The sequence below is a fragment of the Parasteatoda tepidariorum genome, chromosome 5 (genome assembly GCF_982258835.1).
Source record: "Parasteatoda tepidariorum strain Cologne lab strain chromosome 5, Ptep-v5.0, whole genome shotgun sequence".
Lineage (NCBI taxonomy): Eukaryota > Metazoa > Arthropoda > Arachnida > Araneae > Theridiidae > Parasteatoda > Parasteatoda tepidariorum.
This window is the reverse complement of record NC_141759.1, coordinates 55,745,112-55,771,341: the sequence shown is the minus strand read 5'-3', so window position 1 is coordinate 55,771,341 and position 26,230 is coordinate 55,745,112. Positions and strand designations below refer to the sequence as shown.

The window sequence follows — 26,230 nt, the reverse complement described above, 5'->3', positions numbered from 1 at the left end:
TTTCAACATCTGCCCCATTATCTAGCTTCCCTATTTACCAGTATTGTTCAGAACCTTTAAGAACAACAGAACACCATCCTTCTGAACCATGGAACCTCTTTCAGAACGCATTTCTCTGCAACCACGTGTTTACCGTAGGTAAGGTTTCTTCATGTAAGACGTTAAAAGTTTTTGCTCGTTAATGTAAGATGGACAAATACCTTGTAAAGCCAATATCTTCTACTCCGAAACGGACAAATGAAAATGGAACAAATGTGGGTAGAAGCGATCAAAACGAAACAAATACGCATTTGAGCAACCTAATGAGAATAGCTGATGAAAAAGTAGATGTAGAACATTTTCCATATGATGATGTAGCAAAAATATTCAATGCTTTAAAAATTAGAAGATGTTAAAAATGCATCATAATTAAAGAAATTATTTTTTTTTTCAAGTCTTTTTTTTTTTTTTTTTTTTTTTTAAATTTTTGAAATCTCACTTAACTTTTTGAAATCTCACCCTGTTTTTGAGAAAGGGTGAGAAATTCTCACCCATTTTTTTTCTGAGATGAAAACACTGCCTGAAATAATATTTATTTCTAACGTAGTCATTGATATTTAAATATTCAAGAGACGGAATGATTCACTTAAAAGAATGAACATAACATATTTACTTTTTAAGAAAACGTGAAATGAAATAATCTATTTTCATTTCATTAAATTAAATAACATAAAAATTGTTTTAGTGTTAAATAGTTTATATAGAAGATTGCAGGAAATGTTTATAAAGTTTTAGCGGATTTTTTGCTGCTTATTTCTAAAGATAGCATTGTATGGTTGATTTTAGTGTTACAGCAACCTTTATCCCAAAACTTCAACAAGGTTTGTAAATGATTAAAAAATAAACCAAACAAGCTTGAAACAATGTTAAATTTAACTATGCTAGTTTACGAGTAATGATGTTCACATTAAGTCGAACATTGATAGCCTTAAAGTCAGGCTGCTCAACGCCGGTTATAAAATAAAATATGAAATAAAAGTGTCCTGGATAAAAATGTTTTGCTCTCTCAAAATTGTTATTGTTGTTACTGTTAATATTATTTATAAAGATAATATAAAGTTTTCTGTTTAGAAAAAATTTGGGTCCGTTAACGGAACCTTCACAAAATATCTTTTCATAAAAACGGACCCTTCACAAAATATTTTAACTTAAAAACGGACTCTTTACAAAATGATTTTTCTTTTAATCGGACCCTTCACAAATTTGTTTATCTTCATTATTATTTTGTTAATCGAATAAACCCTTTCCAGGGCAGGAAACAAGAAAGATGGATGTAAATGAATTAAGTTTTGTCTTCGACAGACGCTTCTTCCATTATTCGTCCGAAATGAATATTCTGCTTTCAGCAGTATAGGCTAAATATCAAATATTTGTATGTTGCACCTCTAATTTAGAAGCAGCAATTGCTGCTTATTTCTGAAAATTTACTTTTTTTTATTATAATTTTATTGTGCCGAGCATAATCTTGTATCTATTTACAATTTAAAAACTCCTTGAAAAAGTTTTTTGCAATAACCGGACCCTATTTGCACAAATTCATAAAAGCGGACCCTGGTTGAAAGAACGTGAGTAATTTTTTCACAATTTCACGAAAAACGGACCTTTTACAAAATGTCTGGACCGACCCCTGTAATTGATTTCATTACAGTTTTGAAATCATTCGTTCATAAATGTTATAATCACAAACTCCAGAGTTCATAGCTTGTTTAGAATGACCATTTAATTTCTCTATCGATGAATTTCCGTAACTCAAAGTTAGAAATGCTTTTTTAATACTTAACATTTGCCATTACCTTAATAAGCATTAAATTTCTAACATTGGTAATACATCTCACTTATTTTTTATTTCAAAATGACGTAAAATGTGTAAACGATTGTGAGAGAAGGAATACATAATCAAAGCTTTTTTAAGAATGGTTATTTAATCACTCTATCAACAAACTTTTACAACAGATGATTCAAAATACTCTTTAAATCTTAACAATTGCGATTCCCTAAACAATGATTATTAATTTTCTAGCATCGGCATTACTGTTCTACTATTACTATTACTGTTCTATCTTTTACTTCAACTTATCTTAAAATGACGTAAAATGTGCAAATTATTACGTGAGAAGGAATACAAAATTAGCTCAAGTCTTCGCATAAGTCAACCTTTATACCTAAGTTGGGCTAATGGAATGACGTTCATATGGTAGCCAGACGAGAGCAATCTGAGTGGATAAGAATTGCGTCGATAACATTGTATAAACAAAACAACACTAACTCCCACCCCCTTAAATGGTCTCCAAAATCGAGAAGGATCTCCCCGCGTATAACACTTGAAACAACTTGCCGGGCTCTTGAGATCATTGAGGTCATTATTTTTGACTTCTTCCTCAATCCTGTCCAAGATGAATGACGTAGAAGTCCCAGAATTTGAGTGATTGATGGTGGGGCGCTAATCAAATGGAAGAACAGAAAGGAGTAAGGGCGATCTATAGCTGTTGGCGTGAGATTTCTTCCTAAATGTGCCAAGTTGGAAACATTTGCCGAGAGGCACAATCTGAGAGGTTGAGTGAAGCGGAAAAGTAATGAGTTGAGACAAGTGGATAAGGCGAAATCTAATAATGTTCTGTAAGTAAGCATAAAAAATAAATCAAGACGAATATTTATAACAAATTTTATTATAATTTCTCAGGAAAATTACGTCAAATCGTGTACTGGTTAAAGAATCGTATCTAGTTTAGAATCATAAGGATCTAGCTAGCAATCATTAAGGATATAAAATCATAATTTTTATTTTTATTTTTTATAAGTGATTAGTTTTTTTTAATAATGTTAGATCCTTTTAATATTTTTATTGCTGAAAATTCGTTAAGCGTTGAGCCAAAATACCCTGAAACCTTGCTGCAACCTTAATAAGGTTATAAATTGAACCAAGTTTCTACTGGTAGTAAAAAAGTACAATAATATGGTCTGAGGACCGGGATAGCCTGGTCGGTAGGGCGCTGGGCCCATATCCAAGAGGTCGTGGGTTCGATCCTCGTCGGCCGAAGACTCCCCGTGCAGTAAATGGTGACTGATGCACGTTAAATCTGTCTAGTCGCAAAGTCCTGCATGTTCCCATATCAAATCAATACATCTGGGGGTACTGATCCAGGAGTTTCCTCGTCTTCTGGATGGGTTCAAAATTACAAGGCTACGGAGTTGAACATTAGTAGTCGTAAACCCGAAAATTGGGTCGGCTGTTCAACGACGGATATAAAATAAAAAATAATATGGTCTGTACAATAATAGACCTTTCGCCTTCCAATAAGGTGAACCGGGTTTGAAACCCAGCGATACGAACTCCATATCCGGATTGCACCGACCACAGTGCTGACGAAAAATATCTTCAGTGGTAGACAGATCGTGGGCTAGGCTCCCGTGGCTGTCAGGCTAACCGTGGGAGGTTCTCGTGGTCTTCCTCTCCATGCAACGCAAATGCCGGTTAGTGCAACCAAAAATGTTCTCCACGAAAACAAATTTCTCCCAATACTTGATCCAAAATCTCCCTTGTCTTTTGGATTGGATTCAAAATTACAAGGCTTGCGGAGTTGATCATTAGTAGTCGTAAACCCAAAAATTGGGTCGGCTGTACAACGAGGGTTATAAGAAAATAAAAAATAATATGGTATAACTTATCGCCATAATATTGTTACTGAAGATCTTAACGATATTATGGTTGAACATGTTTCAAAATTTCTATCAGTGTACCCAAGAATTTGTTATATATGAGCATTTTTGTCAACACAAAATAATTAAATACAAAAATTATTAAAACAAAAGAATATTTATAATAGCAAATGAAATCAAAAATTCTCTAAATTTTCAAACCGATGATTTTATTCCAAATTTTAATCATGTACACAAACGAAATACCGTTAATACCAAACAGGAAAAACAAAAACTCGAGACAAATTTAAAAATTCCATAGCTTTCAACTATTTTATAAAATATACACGTTTCGTAATCAAATCAAAAGCTTTCTCCCAAGTATTGTTCCAAAAGAAAAAAAAAAAAAGGGGGGGGGGAATAAAGGGAAGGGGGTATCATAAGCTGTTACGGAACGAATGAATCTAAGTTTTCGAAGCACGCGCGATTCTGGTTTGGTGCTGATCCCTACCATGCTATATCTTATCCAAACTTATTTCAAAGGTCAAATCTTAACTATCGGCAAAGGTCATTCACACCCTACTGATTCATATCGCTTTTCGAAGCGGTCAGTGTATAATATGTGCATACTGAAACTTAAAGCAGGTGTTGTTTGAGAGTCAATATTTGTTGATGCACTTCACGATAGTCAAGTTTGCCGATAGTTATAAATCCCCATTTCGATATTTATGGATAAGCAAGCATATGAGAATAAATAGAAGTAATCTTTTATTTTGAGAGAATAGGATTTCAAAAAAAAAAAGAAGAAAAAAGGATGAAACAAAACTAAAATAATAACGATAATAATTTTCAATTATAGAAAAATTATATGCTTGCTAAACTTTGACTTTTGAAATTATTTGAAAAAAAAATATTACAAAAAGGGAAGAGAAAAAATTCAAATAACACTTTCAATCACATCTTCGAAGCAAAGTGGGTTTTTAAACTAAAAAAATTTGTTCAACTTATAACTAATATGCCTGTACCTTAAACTACAGTATGGTGCTATGTCTTGCAGAATTTATATGGTATTGAATTGAGCCCTGTTTCACTTTAATCCGAACCTAAGTATCGTGTAATCAAATTTTTTTAAGAAATGCTTCATTTTAGCATTGTATTAAGAATGCTACTACTCTTGAAAGAGCTACCATAGCGCAGTTGATAAAGGTGTCTTGGTTTAGAGCCAGAGGTTAAGAGTTCGATCTTGGAAACTAATTAAACATACTGTAAGTATATATGTTCACCTTAAATTTGTCGCGGTTGAAAGTTCGTTATGATTGAAGTTTAGAGAGAGTTACCAGCTAAGATGCTGTCCACGTTCTCTGACCATGCTAAAGCCCTGATAAACACAACTATAGGTGCTTGGCCATAGTTGAGTTGTGTGAGTGCAGCAAATCAGAACGATAGAATAATTTAATACACACCAAATTTTTTAACAGAGTATGTTTCTGAAATTCAAGCTTTTATGTATTCTTATATTATGATATTTCTGTTCACAAAAATGCATGTTTCACCAATTCACGTAGCATTATGATGTACAACTGCAGTTTTGAACCCTAATCAGAAGACAAGAACATTTTAGAGCCAAAGAACGAGGCAGGCATAGATTAGATGTATGGTAAACTTGAGTACTACTCCTTATAACTGGCGTTACATTAAGGGGAAATCACTAATCTAAATAACATTGATTCTTCTACCACAGAAAATATGCCAATGATGTGGTCTACGCACATGCAATTTTCGGAAATCATGCGTGTAGAATAAGTAAACGTCGTCTGAATTATCCGATGATTAAAAACAATTTAAACTGATTTAACTATTTCCTTCCTAATTAGTAAGTAAACGTGCATCATCTGAATTACTTTGGTTCGATAATTAAAAACAATTTTAACTGATTAAACTTTAACCTATTAAACTTTTTAATTTGAAATAATTGCTTCTTTAAAGATACGAAAAATTTACTTTTTGAGATAGCAATAAATTTTTTCTGTGCTATATTGCTTTTTGACGACATAGCCTAATTTAATTGAGAGTATTCATTCTTTCTCTAAAGATGAAACATAAATTTATAATATTTACTCGAAAACAATAAATGTCAAGTATTTTAGTGCAATGAAGATATTTTGAAAATATTTCAGTGAACTATGAAAATATTTCAGCGAATTCATTTATTAATTTATCCCCCCAAAACCAGCTGTCTTTTTAAATTCTTTTTTATTTTTTTAGAATTAGAATAGTTTTAAAAGATCAAGTATTAAGCTCATATCTAAGCCGGTATGACTTCAGAGCTCTAGCTGATTGATTCATAATTCTAGCAGTAGCTTATTAATTTATATAATTTGGTTGGATCACACCGATCACAGTGCTGACAAAAAATATCACCAACGATAGATGAATCATGGGTTAGATACCCCTTTGTAGATGAGTTAACCCTGCGAGGTTTTGTTAACCCTGCAAATGAGACAGAATCATCCAAGACGAATTTTTGTTTGTACTAGTGCTTGATCCAAGAAAAAGAACGAAAATTGATAACTTACAGCCTTTCAGCATGTTAGAAAAAATAATTAACAAATAGTACGGTAGTCCTAAAGCACGAAATGATTAAAAAAATTTAACATTTAACTATGAAGGTATTCATTACAAAAAAAAACGCTCCCTGAATAAAACGTAACATAAAATACTAACTTTCTATCAAGGTAACCCTTAGATCAAAAGATAAAAATTTTAATTTTCTACTAAAGAAAATCGATAATTACAACAAAAAAAAACATTATTTGCAATAAAGTAACTATCATCGTTCATAATGTTGGTCTTTCTTTACATAATTGATTTAGCTCTATCATTTATTTCTCTTTTTTTAGCAAACTTTGCATTCAATAACTCATTTACTTTCATTAACTTGATCTTTTCTTCCGATTAGCGTTCATAAACAGATATTTTAAAGGGTAATATATATATTAAAGATGGCCAAGCAAGCGAGACTTAGTTTATTTAGTCGCATTTTTTATCCATCCAGCGCCACTATGATGCAGATCGTGTCATCATTCATCATTTCTGACGTTTAATGAATTTTCTTTCACCGGAAAAGAGAAAACTTCACAAAAAGTCATTTATCACCAAGAAATAATCGGATAATAAATATAAAGAATAAAAAAAGATAAAAAAAAAATATTTTTGTTTATCACTTGAGAATAATTTCTTTAATTATACATGGCCCAAAACTTGGACCTCCTTCCTGAAATATGCAGGTTCAAGCTATTGTTTATATTTTTAAATTGAATAAAAAAAATTTATTTCCCTAGATGTTTGAAATAGATTATGCGTGCTAGGAGGAATTACTTCCAAAGGAACCTTTATGCTTTTAAGAAAAAATATGTAGTTGACGATAAAGTAAAATTTTTAAAAACTTTATTTCTCATTTTCATAAACTCTCAAGGCACAACAGATGACGGAAGAAATTAAAATATCTATGCAAATATGATGAAATTTCGCTTTTTTAAAAAAAAATCTAACTAATATTAATCCCACAGCAATTAAATATCATTACATTTATCTTAAAACTTTATGTTTCGCAGTGCGTATGTTAGTAATAAGACATATTTATTATATTATAAATCAATTCTGCAACAACCAGTTTGTCGACCGGGAGTTATGAACCCTCCACTATTTTAAAATCAGCGTCATGATGGTGGTACTGTGGTCGGCATTGTGTACCAACCGCTTTTGCTTCTTAAGAAGGCTTGTACCCATCGATTTAAAATGTGTGAGCTTCAACCCGTCACCGCGTATAAAACCGTGACCTTCGAGCCGTTCCTCACTCTCGAAGGTCACGATAAAACCCGGTTCTTCACAACCGCAGAGCAGTGACTTAACCATAGTGTCATAGCGGATCTTATTTATTTATATATTTATTATTTGTCAATCGGGTATCAAAAGAGCAGATGTATTGACCACTCTTTCAGGGAGGACCACATTAGGTCAACTAACAAAGAGAAAAGAAGGAAAGAACATCCATGCTTCTGATAGAGATTCGAACTAGGGTCCTTTATAACATGGTCAGCACCATGGCCACCATACAGCCCAGTCGACTCCCGTTTATATATAGTGGTCTTCAAACGTTTGGAAATTAAAATAAATTATATATCAGCAAAAGTATGACACAAAATTCACAGGTACATCAAACGCAAGAAGTTGAAACTCAAACCCCTTCTTTGGTCAGTGTAATATTTTAGATAAAATAATTATTTTTATAAGCTAAATGGACAAAAAATTGTTCTAAATTTTTTGTTACAATTTTCTTATGTGTGAATTTGGGGAAATTTATTCATAATTTAGTAAATCTGTGAAAATAGAGGCCAGCTCTAAAGTAAAAAACTGATAAACACTATGTTCTTTTTTTATAAAACACAAAAACAAAGCACAATGTCTTTCAAGAAACTTTGGTTTTATTGTGAAATAGTGAATTCAAGGCGTCATTGATTGCGTTAATTAAAAGAAAAATTTTGTGTTCAATTTTAAGATAAAATATTTTGTAATAAACCCATTTAAATGATGAAAAATCCATTAACGGAAAAAATTTTCTCTTTATTTGATCCCTGCTAACTACAATAATATTTTTTTAAATTTAAAGTTATTCTTTTTTTTAATTAAAAAATTTATTATATATATTAATGAATATTTTTAAAAAACTTTTTCAACAATCTATACCGGATTTTGCGAAAGAAATTAATTTATATTCTTACACTTTGAATGGTATTTTTTGTAAAAATGCTTTGAAAATAGAGCAAATATTACAAGTTAAGTCTCTTTAGCTCAACTTCTAATTATAAAAAAAAAGTAAAAAGGAACATGCATTTTTATTAAAATTTCAAACATTTTTCCACACGGAGAAAAAGTACTAGTTCCATTGTACTAGAATGACATATGATAAAACCAAAACGCTTAAGGTGAAATAGGAATTACTTTGGAAAACAAAAAACAAGAAGAAACGTTTCGAAATAATCAAATGACAATTCAACTTTTTGTTAGCAGCTGGAATTTATTTTTCTGGTAATTACATTTTTTTGTTCTTCTCTAGACAAAAAAAATAAAAATAAAATACTTCTGATGAAAATTCAGTAAAAGGAAAAGACTTTTCTCAGCAAAAAACATGCTTAGGGACATGTGAAACTAATAAGGAATTCGCAAGTTCTTGCAAAGATAATCGATATGCAAAGATGTTAGTCTATCTCATCAGCACTAATGATTTAATTTCTCTCATTTTCAGGCTTAACATCTATGTTATACCTTATTTAAAAACTTAAACCAGGGGTCTGTCCAGACATTTTGTGACAGGTCCGTTTTTGTAAAATTGTGAAAAAATTACACGCAATTTGTGAATATCAAATAAACGTTAAGTCACATTCTTTCAACCAGGGTCCGCTTCTGTGAATTTGTGCAAATAGGGTCCGTTATTGCAAAAAAAAACCTTTTCAAGGAATTTTTAAATTGTAAAGACATACAAGATTATGCACAACACTGTAAAATTATAATTAAAAAAATTAAATTTTAAAAAATAAACAGCAATTGCAGCTACTGAAGTTGCGATGCAACATATAAATATTTGGTATTTAGCCTATACTGCTGAACGCAGAATATTCATTTCGGAGGAATAAAATAAGAAGTGCCCGCCAAAGACAAAATTTAGTTCGTGTACATCTGTCTTTCTCCCCCCCCCCTTCCTGGAAAGGGTTTATTCGATTAACAAAACAATAATGAAGATAAACAAATTTGTGAAGGGTCCGATTAAAAAATAAATTATTTTGTGAAGGGTCGGTTTTTATGAAAAGATATTTTGTGAAAGGTCCGTTAACGGACCCAAATTTCTTTTAAACAGACCCTCGCTTAAACTTAAATATTTTCTAGTGGATTTTTTTATCATGAATAAATAAGAATAAAAAATTTTAGGAAATTTTATATAATTATACAAAAAACGGTACAATTTGGGGATAAAATAACCACACCAGCATCTTAAAATTAAAAATTATCATCTAACAACGAGAATAAAAGCAAATGTCACCATAAAAATAACTAATACAAATATCTACCCGAATTGTAAATGTACAAAAGATTTGATATTTTAATAATATAATAAAACGTAATAAAATAAAAGTAATTATATAAGCACAAAAATCTTTTCAAATTTATTGACAACAAGATGACAGAATGAGAGAAAAGCCGTTACACTAAAGATCTCAGAATGAAATTAATTATACAAAAATCTAACTATTCTAAAGAAATATTTATAATCTAAGTATGGTGCTTAAGGATCATCTAATACAGAAAATCAGATCTAAATATTTATCAAATCACAGGTAAACTCCACATATATAATAAGAGAATCGTAAAAAATGTTGAGTCAAAAAGTAATAATAATAAAAAAAATAAAAAAAATTAAAATCTACGAATTAAAAATAAGTGTCCAAAAATTTATCAATTTTAGTGATTAAAATTAGTCAAAACATTAAAAATGACATTTTACGATAATCTGACGTAGAAGTCAGCAATCATTACAGGGATCATTTGGATCCGTTAATACAAAATTTCATGACCCTTCCGAAAAATAGAGTATCGTTGAAAATTGGTGAAAATACCTTTTGAAAATAGGTGACCAAAAAAAATTCCTTCAAGATTTTTTTTTTTGTTGAAAAACGGAGTTAATGACTTCGTTAATTTCCAATTAACAAATTAAATCTCCATGAAAGACATAGGTTTTTTTTCCTTCCCATAAAAACACGACTTTATTTTGACATATTCAGAAAATTATGAACAGATTTTCACAGTTTCACAAAAGCGTGTTCTTCACGAAAAGTCTAAACAAAGTTTCACAAACCATTGATGGCCATAGTATTGAGATTATAAAAATAAAAATTGATTCAAAGAGTAACTGTATTAAAAAAAACTATTAAATCAAAAAATCAAAAGTTATTTTAAATAGCTCTAAGAATATACATAAAAAACTAAGGATAAAATAATAATAACGGTGAAAATAACCATGTCTGTCTAAACTTAGGGTAAAAAATATAACGAAAATTAAGGTATAAAATTAAAACTCTAAAAAAAATTAAAAAAAACTTTATTTCTTTCAATGATCCATCTAAATCCTTTTCTAGAAACAAAAAACTTACGTAAGATTTCTACTTTTAATTCATCAAATATTATGATTAGGACTGGGCGATATTAGAAATTATATATCGTGATATATCGTCAGTTTTGCATCGCGATATAGCGATGTATCACGATATAGTATTTTTGAATTTCATTTACTTTAAGGCACAGAAAGTCAGATTTCTATCAAGACTTCATACGCATATTGATTTAAATCAATTTAAAAAATTTGAAAATATATATGTTTTGCTAAAGAAAGATATTAAATAAATTGACTAAGATGTACAAATCTTACTTAAAATATTTATTGTAAAAATGTGTGTAGATACAGAATGAAATATTTGCACTTCTTTATCGTTTATAAGGTATAAGCAGTCTTAATTTAAATTAACCCCTAAAACACCCTTAATGAAAAAAAATATTGTTATTAAACAAAAGCTGATTTTAAAATTTCAAAATATATTTTAATTAAAATAAAAGTTAGATTGACTAAAAGCCGAAGTTTAAAATTAAAAATGTTCGAATTTTAAACTAAAAAGTGAACATAAGAATTGTAATAATTTCTTAAAATTTTCGTTCTCTGAAAGATTTCTCAGTTTAAAAATAAAAAGGGAATTTTATAAAGATATCTAGCTGAAATTATTGAAAGAAAATTTAAAAAATTAAAAAAAAAGTTTGTTAAGAAATTCATTATACACTTAAAACAAAGTGTTAAAAATATTTTTTTTTTTTAGAAAAAAGAAACTTTTTTTAACAAATCAATATTTGCTTGTACTATTATGCGTAAATAATTACAGAATTATTAAGTTCGATCGCAATGTTTAAATTCTTAATGAAGAAGTAAACACAAGTTTTGTTATATTTTCTAAAAATGATCACGCAAATAACAAAAGATTTCTTAGTTTAAAAATAAAAAAAATAAATAAAAGTGAAATTTATCAATATATTTACCTAACAGCATAGGAACAAAATTTAAAAAATAAGTTCGTTAAAAAATTATTTGTATGCTTAAAACAAAGAGCTAAGTAAATTTTAGAAAACAAATGCTTCTTAAACACTATTTTTATTATTATTTCATATAAATAATTAAATTAAATTAAATAATGAACGAACGAAAAACAAAGTAAGGCAAAGTTTCTTTATTAAATTCTTAAAAATAAAAACAAAAGAATTGTGATATTCGGTAATATATTTAGCTAATTAACTAATAATATAAAACGAAAATTAAAAAAAAATAATGATTTTACTCTCTAATAAAACAAAGTAGTAATTGATAAAAATAAAAAAAAAGAAATGAATAAAATTCGCAAGCTTTTCAAATTCTTTTGAACAAATAAAGTTTATTGACTTATGTCCAAAAAATAAGTTTTGTTTTAACTTTATTTCTAAAAATAAAAACAACTCAAGATTTATAAATTTAAAATCAGTAATAGAAGCCCATTAACTTATTAGAAGTTTTATCCGAAAGGTCTTTAATAAATTAAAAGAAAGTAAAAAAATAACCTAACAAATTTATTTACTTTGTAATTTAATTCCTTATGGGTGCCTTAAATTAGATTTCCGATAATTTTCACATTTAAAAATATAAAAAAAGTTTAGTCAGAAAATAAATAAAAAACTTACCTAATTAATGAAGAAACTTTTCTTTATAAATTATTTTCAATAATAGATTGCGTTCAGAACAAGGTTACGACGGCGATCACGAAGTTAATCCCATTGAAAATAATCTACAAGAAACGATTTCAAATCGCGAAGGTGCGAAAACGAACATGTGATATAACGATATATGGTCTCAAAAGTGATTCTGATTCTACCGCTCATCAGTCAAGGCCGTCTCAACATAACGAAACAATATCGTCTTCCACAGCGCGAGTTGGCATCGGAACGTAAGAGAAAGTCCTTGCGTGTATCGCTATATCGCTATATCGTTATATCGTCTTCTTCACTCGATGGCTTAAATCAGATTTCTGATGCATCGCTTGGAATGAAAGTTGCTGTATCGGTTTGCCGATATAGGCGTTAAATCGATATGTCGCGATATATCGATTTATAGCCCAGTCCTAATTATGATAAAATGCAAAATATTTAGGCTTAAAGTAATTAGCAATGTCTCATATAAAATACGAAAGCAAAAAAAGAGTTTTATAGAAATGGAATATTTTAGTAATTTTTTTTCTTCGAATCGTTCGAATCCCCAAGGGTCTACGTCCGCCCTCACCTCGTTGCCAAGCAATACTCCCCTAAAACGATTTTTAAATTGGCATTCACGCTTGAATGTTTAATAAGATTGATCATTTCTGTTTTACATAGCTTTTACAGCTTTCCGTGATATTGCCTCAATACACAGCGATTAATTATAAACGTATTCCTTTTATTAGAAACATATTGCACCGTGTGTCTTACTTACGACCCATGATTAATTATTAACATGTCTTCTTTATTCAGTTATATTCTCATCAGCCTCTCACGACATTGATATTAAATTAAGGTCTTAAATAAAAGCTATTGCGTTTAAATAAGCTCCAAATATCTCATAAATATTTAACACATGCCTATAACGCTTTCAGTAAATTAAAAACATAACGTAACTGTGAACAAGAAAATACACACGCGTGAGATAAAGTTATATCGATAAATTGAATTCGAACATACGAAGCGGTCAATGATCTGTTAATCAATTATAAAGCATAACCAAAAATTTATTTACAATCCTTTATATTTCCTCGAGTGACTAACTCATTAGACTAAGCAGTGATTTTATATTGATTTAGTGTTATTAAACAGGGGGTATTCAATAGATTAATTATTGTATTTGAAGTAACTGCAAAATGGAATAGATTGTTAAAATTATTTTTGAACTTAATGGGAACTCTGTACATCGATGCTATCAAAATCATTTGCTCACACAAAATATTACTTGGATTAAAAATAAAACAAAAAAATTTGCATATAATCATAATTTCTTTTAAATAATGAATATTGCAAGCTTGGAATTTTCATTCATAATTCATTCATAACTAAAAAAATATTTTTAGCCCAAATAAAAATCATACTAAAAAAAGTGTTAAATATATTCATTTTTTAAATTAAGAAAAATTAGGCATACTATTATCTTAATTGATTTCAACGACATGATTCACAAACACCAAAAATTACTTAGATCGAGCAAAAGAAAGCTTTAAATATATGTGAATAATTTTGAAATAAACAAGAGCTCAGAATACCCTTTCTTCAATTCAAGTGATCAAAAAAAAAAAAAATCACAACAACAAAATATTATTTAGCTCAAGTAAGCAATTAAAACACGTTAATTAAATGCATAACGTTTTTTAAAATTTTCGTAAATAATTCTTAACCACAAAATATAATTCGACACAAATTCAATGAAAAGACGACTTAAAGGTGTTATAACTTCTTCAGATGCGTTTACCGCAATTTTGTGATTTTAAAATAGACAGAACCTTAACAGTTAAAAATAAATTAGGCGGTATAAGTTCCCCTAAAGGCATGATGAATCAGTATTAAGTAGCAGGAAATGCAAATACCATTAGCACCTGTGGTTAAGCAGGCATGACAACCAACGATATGATTCATAAATTGTGTAACGTAGACGAGTTCTTAAAGTTTTTTCTTAGGTAATAATAACAAATATCAATTTCTTAAATTTTCGAATAAAGCATCATTAGCAATGTGTTTTGTTAAAAAAAATAATAACAACGCCTATTTTTAGGTTAAACTTATGATTTTAATCAACGAAATAAAATTTAAGAAATAATTAGTTAATTATTTTTTTTTGTAGTTTCAGCAGATATTTTGAAGGAACTGAATAATTAATTTAGCCATCATTTTTTTAAAACTATGATCGTAGTTTCGAAAATGCTTGGATGCTTAGCTCGAGTTATTAAAATTGTAAACATGAAAGGAAATATTATAACCATCAATTATTTAAAAATTTCAAACTAGGGACAAACTTTTTATGAATATTTTATTCTACTAAATCTATTCTTTATTTTAAACTAATTCGAGTAGTTTCCAAAATCAAATTTTAAAAAAATGTCCTTTGATATCAAAAACTTCAATGAGAGTAATTTTAGACATCCATGTCAAAAAGAAAGAAGAGTGATTGTTACAAGTCGATTAGCATTATTATCCGACACCATCACTAATTATCTTCTAAAGTAAACGAGAAAAAGAAAGAAAAAAAGAATTTTTACAAAAAAACAAAACTCGCCAACTAGACAAGCCTCTGTACATGTACAGGACAAAAGTGACTTAAAGGGGCATAGGAAAGAAAGGAGCGAAAAGATGACATGGAGAAACTGGATGAAGCCGTTGCCATAGTAACGCCTAATGGCGCCGGCGTGTCGCGTGTCTAACACGCCGAGGAAGAGCAAGCGATTCTTTTAGCTCTTGGAATATATTTTCCCGCCTAAAGAGCTTCCGAAGCTATTCCTTTCGGGCTATCTAGCCTGTAAAGATAGGGTGCTTTCGAATTTATTTTATCTGTTTCTCTGGTTATTTGGTTGTGGTTTTTATAAGGTAATTTTATGTAAGTTCTTGGAAGATTTAGGATGGGAAAGAGACGCTTTTCTGCAAACGAAAACAAACAGATAACTTCAGAATTCTGTCAAAGAGGCGCTTTTATGAAATCTAGGATTAAAAATAACGTAATTATAAAATATTGATAACGTAAAAAATGAAAGATTACGTATTACGAATGATTAACCCTTTAATGGGCCATTTATTTCTACTAAAGGTAAATTGAAGTATTTTTGGAATTAAAATTGCTTTAAGAACAGTAATTGAAATAAGAAAAAAAAAACTCATTTAGTTTATAAAAATGCCATTTTTTGGTGGTAAATATATTTAACATGACCTATTAGGAACTTATTGAATTTTATTTTTCTTTATTTATAAAATAAATTTTATAAATGCTACAAACTTCAAAAGGAATTATGTATTTTATAACTTTTATACGTTTTTTTAAACTAACAAATGGTTACCAATTTTCTTCAAACGCACTTCAAGAAAGCTGAAGTTATTACCAAATGGAAACCTAAATTAAAAGTGGTGGTAAGTATGCTTACCACGGCCTTCGAAAGTGTTAAAGATTACGAATAATTAAAGATCGTACTTATAGAATATTTGAAAGAAATGCATCATAATTATGCGTAAGCAAATAAAGACGGCAAATTCAGCTAAATAATTATGAAAATAATAGAGAAAAAAAACTAGGAAATGTTATTAATAGAAAAGCTACAGTAAATATCACTCAAAATGGCTTAGCGGATAGAACGATCGCTACCGAGTGGTTCAACCTAGGTTCAAATCCCGGCGATGACTCCCCCAGCTTGTAGCTAGCACGGTCTTGGCATAAAAATATCCACTTTGGCAGACGAATAATTGAACAGAATTCTCTTGTTATACGGCTTATTTTATGAGGGTGGCTTTCGAGGTTTTCCGCTATACCCCGTGAATAACTTCCATTTTAATGTCCTCCACGACGGCGAGTTAGTCTCAATTACTGATCCAGGAGTTCTCTTATCTTCTGGGTTAGGTTACGAAATGGATTGGCTACAGGGTGATCAATATGATCAACTGTTCCACGCCGGTGATAAATATAAAATCAATGTAATGTTATTTACTTACGTACTATGAATACAATTTTAACTTAATTTCGAATTCAATTAGTGATAGAATAAAATATTTAAAAACTTCACTTTGAAAATTATTTCAAAATCATTTCATTATGGGGCAGTCCTTAGGTCTGACAGATAATAACTAAGTTTTTGAGTTCAAAATAAATAAATAAAGTGAGTTTAAAATAATTTAAACAATAAAACAAATGCAAATGCTTTGGGAAATATGCAGTGTCGAATGATTGTAAATCAAATTTTAATTTTTAAGAAGTTAAAAATCCAAAAAAAAAAAAAAAAATATATGAGAACTATAATCATTGGAAATATTTGAGTGAGTAATGAAAATCGATTTAGATTCGTCAACTATCTTATCTAATTTTCCTTTCGGTACATAACAAAAAAAAATCTTTTCAATAAAAACTTTTATTTATGGAAAAACAATTCTAAAACTTTTAAATTATATACAAATACAACAGAGTTTCAAAAAAATGTATTTAAGGAAAACAATTTTAAAAACATCATAATTCTAAGTATATTTTTATAATTTTTCAAAACTTCTAAAAAATTCCTTATTTGAAATTGCCACATTTTTCTTCGGAATGTATAATTACTTCTGCAGCTTTAACTGCGAATTCCCTGGTAAATTAAAATGGACAGCTGGGATACATACATACTATAATTAAGAAAAAAAAAGTGGTGTATTAAAATAATTTCAGGAGCTGGAAATTGAGCTAATTCCATTTGCATCATGCCAGATGTCTTACAGCCAAACACATATATTTTGGCGGAATTCAGGGGGAAAAAAGCAATTCACACAACAAAATGGTGATCGTTAAATGACGTCATTTATTCTAAAAGCCTAGAAAACGGAAACGGGGGAGAGTATTTAATGAGATGAAATAACAATATCAAATGGAATCCCCCTTGTTTAACAAACCCCACGTGATAAAAATAGGCGTCATAAGGGAATACAAAATACCCCGATCTTAACGAGAAATGAGTGAGAAAATATATTCACCAATTTGTCAGGGATTTTTTTTAAATTTACTTATCTAAATTAATGAAATTGTCTTTGAGAAACCCGATATTTATTTTTTTACATGTCTTTTATTTCTTAATTTAACTCTTTTAATACAAATTGCAAAAATAAATAAATCTCACAAAAATAGAAAGAAGTAATTGAGATTTTAAATAGCTTTGTTATAAACAAAAAAAGTGATATATTGACTTAAAAGGCAATAAAATCATTTCTTAATAAAATTGTTGAGAAAGGAAAAAAAAAACTGATGTACTAATAATGCACGTAAAAAAAAACAAAGCATTTTACGTATCTACGATAAAAATAAAAATTTGTATTTCCCATAAAAATGCTTTTCGCGAGATTTATTTATTTTATTTTGTTTTCTTTGGATAAGAGCAAATCTCCTAATTTTAATAAATACACATAACTTTTTGAAATAAATAATATAGATTTGCAAATAGATATTTTTTTCCGTCTGTTTTGTGTTATGTATAGTTTGTTTACATTTTTTTAGAGTCTGTTTCAGAGAATCAACTAAGAAGACAACATGTTTAAACTTATAACCTCATTAGGTCCGCAGAAAATATACATGGTATAGCAATTTAACATGTTTCAAAGTTTTTAACAACGATTTTGTTCTACAATTTTGTTGCTCTGTAATTCAAAAAATAATTTGCTGAAAGTGCTGAGTATTTCTGATTTTTCAGAATTCGATCCAATTTAAGTGCTTATTTATTAGTCATTCATGTGTTAGCCTTATAAAAAACGTATATAGAACCTTATACCTAGAATATCGGGAGGGTTCAGATTGGCGCTTTAAGTATTTTGGTAGGTATCCCCTAACCCCAAGTAATTTTGGGTATAAGACACCCTTTGGTAAGTATAAGGTACCTCAGTTTCCTTTAAAAAAAATATTTTAACAAGTGCATAACAATTATTTAGAAAAAGAAATTTAACTATTTATGGGGGGAGGGGGAGATTTCCGTATCGTGATCTGTGGCAGAATTATCGCTAAGTCTTGGAAACTTCCGCACAGTGGCTCGCAAGAAACTTTAAAAAAAAAAAAAAAAAAAAAAAAAAAAAAAACATCACAGAAAGGGACTAACTCGAAAGGCATAACTCGTAGCCACTTCCGGGCAAACATCTACATATTTCTTTTTTTTTTTTAAACTTGACGACACGGACATATCATTTAAGGAACTAATACGTAACTAAAATTGAAAAGTGAATGTTCCTTTTAACCAAATATTTTCGTTAACCAAACTGAATAAAATACCACATAATTTTGATGATTGAATCTCTAATGTATTTTTCATTAAATTAATTATGATTGTATTTAAAGATTTCGGATGCCTAATTGATCAACACAGAAACTAGAGCCCCTGAATTAGACAGGCCGACTCATCATCTATTTTTGCTCCAAAGAGCTAACATAAGCACAATACTAACATAACGTTAACTTGTGAACTTTTTTGCTCCAATATTGCTTGATAGGTCAGCTCTGATAGTATAGGAGCCTTAACAGAAACGATCTGGGAAGAGTCGAATCGACCCCTTCACTCATTCTAGTATTAAGACTTATAAGGTTGCAGCAAATTCGCACGTGATTTCATGATCCAACGTGTCCAAACATTTTTAAAAAGTGAAATTGTAGGGTTAAATCTTATAACTGATCCATATCTAACATAGACTACAATCATTAAGAAAAACTCACAACGTGTAATAAAATAAACTTGATTACATGATTCCTGTTCTTACAATTACATAAAAGAAGTAAAAAGTTAATGCTGTAATTTAATCGATACGAACGAAGAAATCATTGAGGAAAGTTACGGCATCATTTTTCTTCGCACTATATATAGTACTACTAGCACAATTTTTCGCAATAGTCGAACCATGACGAATCAAAAAAACATGGAATTGGATGTCTCAATCAAGAAGCCAACACAGCGTTGTCCACGTATTGTAGGAGTTGTAATAGAAAGAAAATACCAGGGACAAAATAAAGAAGAAAAAATAGCAATTGTATACCATCGTTTGTTTCTATAGCAGGGCGGACGTCATTACAAACTCATTAGCGGGGGAAGTAACAGAAAAGAGAGAAAAGTAAAATAACAGTTATTCTTCACGGGACAGCTTCATTTTTCTGCTGAAAAACCACGAAGAAAGAAGAAGAAAAAAAAATGCAGCTAGTCCGGAAAACGCCCGGATTTTTCTTAAAATCTATTTCAGCTATTACAAATACGAGATGATGTTAGGTGTGTGTATGAAGAGATTTAGAAATAGCTAAATAATATATTTAAGAAGGAAAAAAAAAGTTTCCAAAAAGCAGGTTTTTCTTTTTTTGTTGCTTCATTTCGTTTGCACCTGTTTGTGGATGCGAAAATAGTTGCCGCTTTCCGTAAGAGAGTTAAATAGCTAGTGACGTTTCAAAAATGAGAGATTAGGAAAAAATATCTCCGCTAATGGTAAACTTGAAATTTGTCACCGCAAATGATTTATGTTTGGAAAAAGTGCTTTGGTTTGGGGAAAAACATACTTGGAACATTATCAGATCTTAAATGCTTGTGGTGAAATAGTTTACATTATTAAGTGGCCGGTAAAGAGAATTTCTTCAGATTTATGTTTTTAACTAATTCTCTGATGTATTCGAATGAGTTTTGTTGATGTTTCAAATTTCGTTATTTAAATCAAAATACGTGATTTAAATAAATCTACAAGATCATTAAAAGGCACGGTGTGCATTCGTGAATAATAAATGGCATTTGTGGTTTGTAAACCAACAGCATAATATAAATTAACAAACATTCTGAAATTTTAAAAGTTTTATTCTTTTTTTCGACTCTTTATTAAACATGTTGAATTTAGAATACACGTGATTAAAATTCCAACAAATGTAAACATTTTATAGAATTTATTAAACAAGTGAATATAAGATGAATAATTAGGTATTTGTTATTTATTGATAAACTAACGATATCGTCAAGTTTTCAGGTAGTTAAAATGGTTGTAATAATGATAACGAAATTTATGCTTATCATTTAAGTTAAAAGATAATAATAATTCATACAGATACTGCTAGAGGATAGGAAGTATCATGTAAAAACATATCATAAGCAAACAACACAATTTAAAAAAAAACAATCAAACTCACATAAATATAACTGTCACCATTATTGAAAGATCATTAAACGAACTATAACTAGAAAAACAATAATATTTATTTTATTATTTACGTTTATTGCTCATTCACTTATTCAATACTGATTTTTAAACATTTCACCCCTAGTGTTGTTTTTAGGGAAAACAAATGTGATGAATGTTTCAGGTTAGTTTTATACAAGACAGACAGGGAAATTCCGGATTTAAAAATAAAAATTATAATTATAATTAATATCAATCAATGAATTTAGATCATTATAAATAACATTTTTAGAATATTGATAAATAATATAATTCCTTACTTGTGGTGTTCATGAAATTTCAATAGAGGACGAATGTAACTTATATGATAAATCAATACATTCTCTAATGCCTATTATTCCATTTCAATGAAGCAATGGAAAATATTATATAACTGTCCGAATCTTAAACATTATCAAATAAACGTAAACGTTGTCAGATGTTCAAAAATAAACAAACTAAAAATGAGCAATGATAACTGACTCTTCTAAAATATATACGAAATTAAATAAAATTAATTAAATATTGAATTTTAAAAAATCTGCCAATTACTTCAGCTAATTATTCACAAAATTAGCCAATGAATAATCTGAAAATAACGAAAAATCAACAATGTTGAAGATAATTCTTACTTCTTTCTGTTTACAAAATAAAATAAAATAAAAAAAAATAGAAAAAAAGGAAGAATAAAAAGAAACTAAAAATAATTTTAATATTATAATTCGTGTTAATTATTGACTCATCTACATAACTGTGTCTAGTCTAAAAGTAGAGCAGGAGGTACTGATGAGTTAAGCTGGTTAAATTTAAACTATAAAAAAAACTTCATTCAGTGACTTTATTTATTATTTGGCTTCTGCCCATGCGCGGTGCAGGTAGACAGCGTGTTTGATACAAATCCAAAAAATGAAGTCTTTCTTGCCAAGAGACATTTCTGCACTTGATAACACCGTAGCCTTGGCTCAGTTTACAGGAAATAATGATGATGTCAAATTGGATAATCCACTTCAAATGCAGGCTGTTTCGCATTTCAATAGTGAAAAACAGTAACAAGAAAGATACGCACCTGGATAGATCAATCTATGAATTTCGATAGTCAAATTCTGTCAGTTAAGATTATTTTTTATGACAAAAGACTTAAATCGATTGAATTAAACTGAATAAAAAGTTTAGATTTAGTACCAAAATAATAGCAAAAAAAGATATATTTGATAATCTAAATAAATAAACTTTAATTTCTTATGTATATGGCTGAATATTCCGTTCCTATTTTAATCTTTCAATTACAATAGTTACCTAGCATGTCTAATTGCTAAATCTGCTAAATGATTTAAAGAATAAAATTAATTACCTTGGAGAAAAAGATTTTGGAAGAATTACCGTACTGTATGGTAATACCATTTCTGATTAAATAAGCCATAATTCTGGTAAATAAAACCAAAATATGCCGCATTAAAACCATACATTTGGACATTTATAAGTTCATAGGGTAAAACCGTTCCGATTGCACAGAAATTCAGGTTTTCAAAATTAAAGTTCTCATTACCCCGAATTGAGTACAAAACTGCAAAGTAAATTTAACCAAACAAATGGTTTTTATGCTATGATTAAGATATGGTAAAATAGCCACCTTTCACCACATTAACCAAATTTTATCACATATTATAAAAACCAGATTTTAATAATTTTACCAAAATCATTACCAAGGTGCTCTGGTAAAAATTACCGATTTTTTTGGTGTACCCTTAGAATCAGAAACACGATTAATTTGACCATATTCCAGAAGTCTTGACCATACTTCTTTTTTTTGAGGAAATAAATTACAAAACAAAATTTTAATTTTACCAAGTAAAAATATTTCGATGTATGTGAAGAAATTATAATTATAAAAATAATCATCCAAGCAAGGATATTTGAAATTATGCTTTATTAAAAATTTTAGAACTTGCTGAAACCTTGATATGGTGCTTAGTACCATATTATGATATGGTGCTTAGTACCTTAGTACCATATTAAGGTATTCCATAAATTTAATTACATGATACTAAGGATCAGATTGAACAAAAAAACGGCTCAATTTAACGCTTTGCGAAAGTTGTAACAAATTTGCACAGCATCATGGTTCAAAGTACCGATATTTCGTTTCCATGTTGAACCGATGTTTTTGAGAAAGTATAGCTAGTATTTTTTAAAGACATATAGCCACATTTTATCCTGTATTCAAATTGTATAAAAATCAATCTTTTCATGTAAGGGTATACGTTACGTTATTCATTGATAATTTATATCTATACAATGTCAAATTTTTCATAAGTAATGTCAAGAGCAACTGCACTGTTGAAAATACCAGATTAAATAATGACAATAAGTACTGGCACACTGAATGCAGCAAATGTAAAATCCATTTTTCCGTAACAATTTATATTATAACTTTTACAGTCATTTTTACTTAATTACTCTGGTTTAATGATTTCAAAGCAAATATAACTGTAAAAATTATGTTTGTTCCGTAAAATTTTACGTTAAAAAATGACGGTACTTTGTACAATTATTTGATCCAGAATTTTTTATAATGTGCTTGTTTTTATGATAACACTTTTTGTATCAACTCAAATTTTGTCTATATATTGTAACTTTGTTTTAAATATAGCAACAAAAAAAAAATTAAATATAAAAAAGAACGTTATTCGATACTTTAAATCATTCAACTCCCTATTATATTTGTAACTTAACAATCTCATGTAAAGTAAACAATATATCACTTGCTCGTCTTTACGTAAAACCTTGAGATAATGGTCACTTTCAAAATATGCATCGAGTCATCATCTCATCTTAAGTGCAATTACACCACAAAACGTATAAGTTGTAAGATAAGATTTTCCGCATATAGAAACTACGATGACCGGTACTTCAAATTTGTAATCTTCCAAAGTAACTGCTCCGTGAAATTTAAATATTTTTAGACCACTTCATTTTTGTTAAATTACTTATGCTTTTTGAAAATAATAATTCAAGATAATTATACAATGTGAAAGTTTCGAGAACATATTGAAAAATGATATTTATTAGCTAAATAAAAAAGAATTAATTATTTGAGACTCCATTTAAATAGATTATAAAATTATTTCAGTTAGTCAAACTTATACAACTAAACAACTCTTAAAATGTAAACAATAATTTCTATATTAATTTCTCTTAAAAGAAATTCCTATCCAATTATCCATTATTGAAAGCCGAAAAAAACTGGATAATGATTTCTTTATTAATTGAGGAACAAATAAAAATTAATTAATTAATGCATGTACATTCGTCTTTTTAATTAAGCAAACATCGGAAGTAGTTGAACATTTTCTGTAATTATGCATCCATGTAAGAAAAGTTTCCTACTTGTACGTAAAAGCTTTCTTAGACAATCAATGATGTTATGGAATATAAATCATACATGTAAAATAAAAACGTTAGTTATGAAAAACAATAAAATTAAAACCACACTAGAATAATACTAAATATTTTTTAACATTTAATAAGTGTTTTATTTTTTTTTTTAATAAGAGAAAAAAAAAATCTTTTTTAATAATTAATTTAAGCTTAAATTTATCTCTTGGAATATACTACATTAACGTAAATCATTTAGCAATATATTTTTAGTGATAAAAATTGTGAAAGAACTTACTGTAAATTGAACTCTAACTAAAGAAGAACAAAAAAATAAACCCGTATAATTTTGGAACAGTGTAAAATAACATGTCTTATCAGATGAACTTGTTAAGTTCGAAAATACGAAAAACAAAAATAGCTCCGCAGCTTAAGATCTTCATCGGCATGCGAATTTATTTCGCAGACGATTCTTACAAGCAAATTGTTTGAATTTAGGTTATTCCATATTATTTAAATAAAAATTCTAAATTTTTATCTTCCAAATGTAGATTAATATTAAATTAGTGACAGTAAAATTTAAATTAGTGAAAATGTGAATAATGTTTAGACGAAACAATAAAGTTTAAAAATATTCTTCAAACGCATTAATATTTTTCTATTTCTTACAAATATCTTAAAATTTCATTGAGTTGTATTTCGTGTTGAATTAAGGAGTATCGATTTTAAAAAACTCTTTCGTTTGATTTTTGTTTATTTTGTTACGGCACACATTTTTGGAACTTATCAATTTCAAAATTTTTTTATTTACATTTAAAATCGATTTCCTCAAAAATATTCTTAACTTTTAAAAATCATTTTCTTAAAAATTTCTATAGAAATGTTCAAGTATTTTAAAAAGTGGACAGCAGAAGAAAAAAGAAAGTTTCAAAATCAATTCAGTAGTTTAAAAAAAAAAAAAAAACTCAAAATTTACTGTGAGTTGATGATTTCAGCAATAAATTTTTAAAAATTAAAAAGTTTCATGTTCTTCAAAGATTTAAACTGACTTACGATTAAAAGATTCGTTAAAGTAAAAAATACATCAAGAAAAGAAAAGCTCGCTTTCTTTTTAAGTAACAAACGATTGTCCGATTAGATATAACTTGAAACTAACGAAAAATAAAAAAATTCAACTAAAAATGGTACCATACAGGAAAAAAAAAGGATCTTTTCGGCAGATATTTTAATTTTGCAGACGATTTTTTTCGAATTATTTTCCCGATAGGTTTGAGCAACATTAAATTATTCCAACATATTCGTTTCTATATTTTAAATTAAAACTAAACGAATAAGAATGGAAATATATTTTACTAAGATAAATATTGATCTTACGTACAATATTAATTATTCATCCAATATTGAGATTTTTCGAAGTTTAGTTTCAACTTGTTTCGTTGCTTTACATATTTGCTTGAATAAAATTTTAAAATAAAATTTAAAGAGAAATTAAATTATAAGAAACATTTTATAGTTGTAGAAAATGTAAGTAGACTTACCGTAAATAGATCCATAACTCAAAAAGAGCACCAAGACAATAGCCCGCATCATTTTGGAACAATATCAAAAACACTAATTGTCCGATCGGATAAACTTGAAAAGAACAGAAAACAGCAAATATTCAGCAAGAAAAATAGTTCCGCACAGGGAAGAAAATTATACGTCAGCACAAAATAATTTTTTTTCTAAAGTTTCTATCTAATTAAGCAAAATATGTTTATGTCACATGAAAAAAGAATTATTTTTTCTTTATTATCTTGGCAATAAGCGAACAATCAGAGAGATTCGAAGAGTTGCAAAACTCAAGAGCGGGACGATATGAAGGAGAATTTCGAGACGTGCGCGCACCAAGGGTTGCCGAAAAGAAAACCAGGAAAAAAGGATGCCAACTGAAGTGCTTCAAGTTGCCAAAACCACGCCAAGTACTTAATATTGTTAAGTGCTTTTTTCCCTCTTCTTTTTCCATTTTCTGGACTCAAAAGCTTGTTTATTGTTTACGATTTTTTCTTTTTAATGGAAAGATCGTTATTGCTTTAAGTTATGAATTAAACTGTTCCGCTTTATGAAGATAAATAGTTTAGAAAAAGAAAACTAAGTAATAATTTTTAGTTAA

At 28.7% G+C, this 26,230-nt stretch overlaps 1 protein-coding gene across 2 annotated transcripts in view; it reads right to left on the bottom strand.

The window, feature by feature from the left end:
* LOC107438411 (neural cell adhesion molecule 1-A) overlaps positions 1–25,987 on the bottom strand; it is a 247,365-nt gene extending 221,378 nt beyond the window's left edge. The window contains exon 1 of one of the 2 annotated variants that reach the window (XM_043047609.3): positions 25,617–25,987. In XM_043047609.3, the coding sequence (XP_042903543.1) occupies positions 25,617–25,668 (52 nt within the window). In that variant the 5' untranslated portion in view covers positions 25,669–25,987. The remainder of the gene's footprint in view (positions 1–25,616) is intronic. The other variant, XM_043047606.3, reaches the window with a different exon arrangement.
* Positions 25,988–26,230: the final 243 nt, after the last annotated feature.